The 8,315-nt window shown below is 31.8% G+C and overlaps 1 protein-coding gene across 1 annotated transcript in view; it reads right to left on the bottom strand.

Annotated features, from left to right (window-relative positions):
- The window catches only part of LOC116016522 (U-box domain-containing protein 13-like), a 6,046-nt gene extending 3,567 nt beyond the window's left edge, over window positions 1-2,479 (bottom strand). The window contains exon 1 of the mRNA XM_031256829.1: window positions 1,692-2,479. Within this exon, the coding sequence (XP_031112689.1) occupies window positions 1,692-1,961 (270 nt within the window). The 5' untranslated portion in view covers window positions 1,962-2,479. The remainder of the gene's footprint in view (window positions 1-1,691) is intronic.
- Window positions 2,480-8,315: the final 5,836 nt, after the last annotated feature.

Genomic DNA, 8,315 nt, shown 5'->3' with positions numbered 1-8,315 from the left:
AAATTAAAAATAAAAAAAAAAAAAAAAAAAAAAAAGAAAAGAAAAAAGTTAATACTTCTATACTCATAAAATGACATAAGAAATAAACATACAAGCACAAATGCCATTCTAGCTATAAGATTTTAACAATCCATTAGAAATATAAATCAAAATAGATAGGAAAACATGATAAATTTTACAATATGAAAACATGCACTTCTACTTGTCAATGGCAGAGACATTCTGTCCAACATGCAATTTTGGCATTTTGCCATGAGATCTCATTCATGCTTGCAATTTAAAAACCAAATTCCCTTAAAGAATTTACCATTTTATTCTTCTCAATTTCCCATTATGCATCAATCACTCTGTGTGCACTTATCACCACGTCTTATACAAAGCCCAACATTGAAAGAAGATTCGGGTTAATTATCAATATAGGCCATTGAAGAGCTGAAAGTTGAGCTTAGAAGTTAACCAAGCAGATATTCAGTTGAATCCGAGTTCTTACAGAGCAGTATCGCCAGCATTTACTAAGAACAGCTAGAGTCAAGTCGTGATGAGGGAAAGCTAGAAGAGCTCCAACAAAAAGGAAATGCCTTACTGCACGACAATATATTTGGAATCTATACTTCTTGCCATTTCTTACAATGCATTAGAACCAGATTGCATTGAATGCATAACGACTAATACTATGCTAATCAATTGCTTCTACTTGTGACTGACAAACATTACACAGTTACTTTATCCAAAACTGTGACTTTTGTGGTAATTAATTATCAAAGGAAGAATAATCAGCACCACATAGTATAATCCAGACTGCATGCAAGTATGCAACTCCAAACTATTACATAAAATCTTTTCTTTTTCTAGTTTGCAACAGACCCAATAGAAATGGACAGGTCATTTCATAGATCGACACTACCAAACTGAAGCAATTTTCAGAACTTATGAAAATGCTATATACAAACAACTACAAGGCAAGAAAACATCTACCTAAAGATGGAATGTAAGAGAAATTACTTAAGACTGTCAAGCTCAATCAACAGAAGTTAGAATAAGGGTAATGAAGCCACTTGAGGTTAATGGAAATTACACACAAGGCCAATTTACTCTTTTTATGGAAAAAGAAAACAAGCCAGTTTCTGCCAGCCAAACTAAACAGCAGCACTTTAGCAATGTAACAAAGTTGTAACCTCAAAGATCTTAGCTGTAACAACTTCCATAATTGATAGATACATAACAGATCTCCAAAAAGCAGAAGATGTTATAAACTTTTAGACTGTTTGCTTTTTCACTCATCTCCCAATTCTATCCTCCTTAAACTTCCACATATTTACAAATCCCATATCTTGTGATTCCCATTTCATTATTTAAAAGAAATTCCCTTCCAGATGCAATCTGGAACCATTTTGAAAACGAAACATATTTTCCATATCATTGTAAGCTAAGCTTCAGAAAACGAAAAATACAGTTTCATAGGCTCTTTTGATCATCATATAAGGAATCAAATAACATTTAACCTAAACAAAGATTGCAGCCTTCCCAGTTTTATCTATTTAATCTCCAATTTGTGATCGAGCAAAAGAAATCAAAGTTACAGTCTCAAAGAAACTGCATCGAACTAAAACAATTAAACCAGTAATGATAATATAATGAATCCTACAAATTTCTTAAATATGAAGAGAGAAAAATCAAAGTAGACATCTCACCAGGAAAATCTTGCTGCCTTCCCCGCCAAATTTGAGCAAATCCTTAGCTGATTCGAGAGCAGCCTTCAAAGAGAGCAGGGCTTTCAAGGAGGCTTCAGGGAGGGGCTCTTTGCTATCGCGAATCTCTTCAAATAATGGAGTCAACAGCTTCAGCCGCCTCGCAAGGTTGCAGTACTGCTTCTTCACCGTGGACCTGAAGTCAGAAATTGCCGATATTTCGTTTGCCAGCTCAATAAGCTGCCTCGCTATAGCTTCTTTCTCATCCTCCATTGTACAGATGATTATTATTCCAGGAATCCAATCAACTAAAATCCAAAAAAGAAGAAAACTTTTTGGAAAAAAAAGGGGGGAATTGCAACAGAAACTATTGCTATTGCTCTCTGCTCCGCTCCGCTGCTAAATCCGATTGAAGCGATATGACCGCTGACCTGACCAGACGGTCGTCCCCGCCGCCATTGCAGACTCCATACCAAAGAAGTGGAAAAGAAAAATGAAGAAAGGAGAGAACTTTGGGTGGGGTTTTTACAGAATCGCCGGAAAACGGAAGGGATGAAAGTGAAGAGGCGGTGAGGTATTTGAGAAAGGGTGGGCGGTGGGGCCTGGGAAGAAGACGAGTACAGCAAATCAGCAATGGGTAAACGTTACAGGATGGCTGCGAATGCTTAGACGCGTGAGTGTAAAAGTACAGACGATCGGTGTTAACTCACAGCCATGAGCTTAGCTGAGCTTGAGTTTGGCTTTTACCTCTTTAATTTCACTCCATCTCTCATCAACACAAGAACCAGTTATGACTTCTCTTGAATCTTATGTCTATAATTGGATCTAGATTTGTTTTAATAGGAAAATGACAAAGTGTTTTTTTATATTGTTTTTAATAAATTTTTGTATTGTTTTATATATAATTTTATTTTTAGGGCATGTTTGGTTGGCAAGAAAAGCACTTTCAATGAAGATGTTTTCTTAAAATCCGAGGAAAAACATGTTTTCTGTGTTTGGTTCATGAAAATTATTTTCTATTGGAAAACTAATTCTTCAAATATGAGGAAAACAAAATATGAGCTTGGACCTAATATTGTTTTCCATTGCAGATGGAAAGAAATATTGTTTTTAATAAGTTTTTGTATTGTTTTATATATGATTTTACTTTTAGTGAATTGATAATCAGTTAATATCTAATTTAATCTTCGATTATAGTCATTTTTAATTTATTTTAAATAACTTTTTTTGTGTTTAATTAGATCATCGACTTTGATGGTTTTATCTAATTGAGTCCACTATTAAGACAGTTTGGTAATTTCACATCTATTAATACTTAATTCAGTCATCGACTATAGTAATTTATCCAAGTTAGTCTTCGATTATCGTAGTTTTACCCAATTTAGTCATCGACTATAGTAGTTTTTATCAATTTAGTCTTTGATTCTAATGGCCGAGAACTCAATTGGATAAAACCATTGATGTTGAAAACCTAATTAAGCATAAAAAGTCATTTAGAACTAAATCAAGAAAACCACTATAGTCAATGACTAAATTGGGTATTACATGATTGATAATCAATGAATTTAGTACTAATATAGCAATAGCCTAAAGTAATTGGTAAATGGAATACTAATGCACTCGCAAGTACATAAGAGAGATAAACTGCATTAGAAAGATCCCATGTGATGAGATTGATTAAAAGAGTGTTCACGAGCTCAACAAGATAGTATTGACAATAATCAAACTTGTAACCTTTAAATACAAGAATCATGTTTCATCCACTTTATCACTCTTTTCGAGATTGAAATGCGTTATTTTGTTTGTTACCAAAGGTGGGAATGAGACACCGCATGATTCCCAGTAAAAATAATTAGTCCAAAGTCCATTGTGAGCGCATAAAGAGTAGAGCTTAATTAGTGGGGTGATTGCATGATTCGTGATTTAATTATCTCTGCAGTGGTTTTAAGCATGTGATCCTGTGATTTAGGATTAGTAGGGTGACATTGAGATCACCTAAGTATTAATATATACTCGCTCCGTCCCATTTTATATGTCTAGTTCGGTTAACGAGGTTTGGTTGAAGTTATTTTTAATTCAATTTTTCATAATATTAAATTTAATATTAATATACAAAATTTATATATTTAGAAACTACATTAAAAGTACTTAAACAAAAAAAAATCAAATTTAAAAATAAGTAAAAAAAAATTAAAGAAAATAAACATGAAGAAAGAGTTGGTTTGACCAATGAATAGTAAGTATGACAGATAAAATGGGACAGAGGGATTAATTGTTTTAGGTGCGTGATTTTTCTTCTTAAGATGCGTAGTTTTCCTTCTTTAAGGTACGCTTTTTTTCTTCTTAAGGGTGAGTGAGTTGTTGAAACTTAAGGTGCACCATTTTAAAACTTTAGGTGCGTGGTTTGTGTTTTTAAGGTGTATGGTTTAGGTACTTAAAATGCGTCGGCTTAAAGCTTTAGGTACATATGGTTTGTGTTTTTAAGGTGTTTTGTTTCTGTATTTAATGTACATTATTTGTATATTTAAGATACGTCATTGTAATATTTAAGGTGCGTAACCGCATGGGAAACTTTGATATTGGGAAAAAAATTTAGTAGAGAATTTTGGATCTCAATTAACCCACAACATTAACATTGAGAATCTTGAAAGCATGTGATGTGTTTCTTTACACGTGGACCAATTGGTATTATACTATAAGTTTGTCCAAACTTTAATAATTTCCCTACGTAACACAGTATTAATAAGTAAAAGAGTTTGTTGTGGTTGAAATTTGTGTCCAATTGATAACACATACCATCTCAATATTAAAGTACAATTATAATTGTTGAGGTTACATTGAATGTATAGTTCAAGACTTCAACGTATATCAGCTTTAAGATTGTTTGTACGCGATGATTAACCTGCGGATCTAACGGTGTATTAATAGCAATTTTTATAAAAAGTAATTTAATTCCTCATTATAATGGAGGAAAAATAAGTGATGTTAAATTAAAATTAATAGTAGTATACATACAAGAGCACATGCATCCATCAAGAAGCACGATATAGGACATCAAACCCCTCGTCTTTGCAAATGCTATTGGCATGATGTGACCAAGAGCTTTGTAATGCATATATTATGGCTTTTCCTTAACTTTAATTTGTAAGTTACTGAGTTTTTTTTTTTAAAAAACAAAAATAATGGTATACAATGGAGCCGATAAATGCGTTATGTCTAGTACCCAATGGCTGAAGATTGTTAGGCGAATGTCAGTAAAATCCCAAATTATACTTCCTATTTTTACTTTCTTACACCAAAATTTGATGTTGTTACTTTCTTGTGATCCATAGAATGAAGATAACTTATTATATCTTGTCACATTAGAGACTAAAAGTGATAGAGGAAAAAATAGAGTCCATTTAGTAGAACTCTAATAAAAATTCAAAAAAATAAATCCATTAATGCATGCATGCAGGCATAAGTTCACAAGGGCCCACTATTGATCCCACAATGCAAGTCAAGCTCCAAAGGCCCAAGTCGCCGCCCGCCAGCGACCAAGATAAGCTTTACGTACTGTTTTTCTTTTTCGTTTTTAAATTTCTCTCTCTCTCGCTTAAATGTAGGCAAAGTGGTAGACTATACAGAATTTTATTAGAAAAGTTCATTCATTTAATATAATATTTTTAAAATTTAAAAAGTATGGTACGGTGTGACAAACTTAACCAAAAAAAGGTATTATTAAGAATTAATCTCGTAAGTTTTAAATATAAAAATTATATATGTTTTATCCACCAGCCAACCTCTTTCAAGGTAATTTAATGCAATTTTTCATATTATTAATAATTTCCATTTTATGGGGTTAATATTACTTTTTGTCTGTTTAAAAATTAAAATCGAAAACATAATCCACATTGAAGAAGAAGAAGAAGAAGAAAAAAAAACGCTTGAAAAGATAGAGAATTAAGGCAGTTGGGCGGTTGGCCCCTAACAAAACATGTGGGTGACGAGTGAATAATACGGTGTCGGTCCCAAGATAAACGCGTCGTGATCGTATTTTGGGGTTGAAGGCCAATTGCACACGTCTGAGGAAGGAAAATGTTGTTTTTAGTAATCCATACAAGCTATCTGGCCTTCACATCATCATTAGTATATATGAGATTAATTGTTAATTATTAATCATTAATTATTTGTGTTACATTGTCGATGAGTGGCTCCCTCTAATTCAATTTTTTATTTATATATAAAAAAAGAAGTTGGCAAGAAATCAAGAATAAAATACATGAATGAAAGTTTGATATGACCCTGACATATATACACATAATTAAATACAACTATATTATTTAATTAATTGTTTGAAATTTATTGATACGAAGTATTTTTTTTAGTATTAGCAATTTGACTAGTTTAAATAGGGGGTAAAATTGTGAGACAATTTATATCATGGACCAAAGTTCGCATAGCATTACGAATTCTGGACTAAAACGACGAGATATAAATTCATATTTATAAGATACAAAATTTTATAAGCAAGACACAAAAAGTCACAACACAAAATTGTTGAGATAATGTGTGGCTCAAATGTGTGCAGACCATTTCTCCGGTTTTGACGAGCGCATGTACACATTCTTACACAACTTAACGTCTTCATCTCTCCACCTCATGCTTGCCGTTTTTGTCTCTTTTGGTGTGTATAAATAGTCTAATTCATTTCATTTGTAATTTGCACTCAATCATCAATTCAATATCAAATTGTGAATTCATTCTTCTTATTCCTTTCTCACGTACTCAACATACATATATATATTTTATTATTTTATTATCTTTAGAGATTAAATATACATATTTATTATATTTCCCATTTAGTTAATTCATTTGCTATTTCTATTATTTCCCTATTATTCAACTTCTATAATTCTCAATTTTCGATTATTCGCTTCCGCATTATTCCGCTATATTCCTAACAAGTACATACATATGAACCAAGGTCCACAGTGCAGAGTGAACCCTAGTCCATGGCATTAAGATTGAAATTTTGAGGCAATCTCAACAAAGTTGATCGGACACATTACTGAAAATCTCGCGTTTTCAGTCCAACATTAATGTTGGTCGGTATTTTAATAAAAATGCCAACTTTACACTGTCAAAGTTATGTGGACGGAAAGTTAGACAAAATTTTCGTCCAACATGAAAATTGGATGAAAATTCCGTCCAACATTTAGTGTTGGTCGGTAAATTTGAAATAACCGGTAGGTGAAAAGTAAATAATAGAAGGTATTTTAATTTCCATCCAACTTAGAAGTTGGACGGAAATGACAGTATTTCAGATATGTCTTGCGTATTTTAGCTCACCTTTTCCCAACTTTCTTCTCTTACTACTCTCTTCTCTTGTTTCAAATTTGCTTCTTCATTAAGGTATGTAATTTTTTAAAATGGATATATATACTCTTGCAATGCTATTATATATCTTGTATCATGGTTATATATATATTTTAATTGGGTTATATGTGTGTGTGTGTATAAAATAATTTGTGTGATTTTGAAATATTTGTTATTTAATACTAGGTGTACGTATATGGAAAGTATACCAGAACATCGAAAATTGATGCATAATCGATTGCTACATGGAAAGAGGGGAATCACTGATGAGTTTTTAATTGGTGTTGAGCAATTTATTAATTATGCATGTACACTTCTTGTATAGAGTTGACAAATACAATTAGGTGTCAATGTAGTAAATGCAAGAATAGAACAGAGTTGTATACGAGTTGATTTATTAAACACGGCTAGACAACCTTTGTCACTTAGTTGTGTTGATGAAGCAGAGTTGTCATATGCATTGAAGGTGATGAATATAAAGGCAACTTTTAACATTCCACAGCTAACAATCGATCAAATATTTGACTACAATAAACATATAATGGGTCAAAATAATCAAGTACCATTTAGTTATTATGATTCAGAGAAATTGATTTCAAAGCTTGGGCTTGATCATGAAAAGATTTATTGTTGTGTTAATAGTTGTATGTTATACTATAAGTCTGGTATCAATGAGAGACATTGTAAGTTTTGTAACGAGTCTCAGTTTAAACCACGATCGCCTACTTGTGCTCGTGGGAAAGAAGTTCCTAAGAAAAGGTTGCATTACTTGCCTCTCATCCCTAGATTGCAGCGATTGTATGTATCACCAAGTTATGCTGAGTACATGAGGTGTCATTATGAAAATCGTTGTCAACTAGGTATTATATATATATACAACTAGGTATTATATATATATATATAAGATTTAGGTTAAATAAAAATATGTTTTGGGGAGAAAAACTAAAAATCAATCCAAGTTGTATCTGTAAAAATTTAACAACACTATAAGAAGAAAAGAAAATCATACATTTTTTTTAAAATAATTTAAATTTTAAGTACACTTACCAACACTATAAAATGCCTCCCTTCATATATGAAAGTACTATACAATAGTACTAGTATTTTACCCGTGCGATGCACGATATAAAAAATTTAAATATAAATGTTATAGTTTCAAATCAAATGTTATTTTGACTATAAAAATAACTAATCAAAATTGAAAATTATTAAAAAACTAATTTAATATAACAAATGTTGGGCTAATATATAATTACATTTATTTTAAAA

This window comes from Ipomoea triloba, chromosome 4 (genome assembly GCF_003576645.1).
Source record: "Ipomoea triloba cultivar NCNSP0323 chromosome 4, ASM357664v1".
NCBI classification, from domain to species: Eukaryota; Viridiplantae; Streptophyta; class Magnoliopsida; order Solanales; family Convolvulaceae; genus Ipomoea; species Ipomoea triloba.
This window is presented reverse-complemented; position numbering and strand designations above follow the sequence as displayed.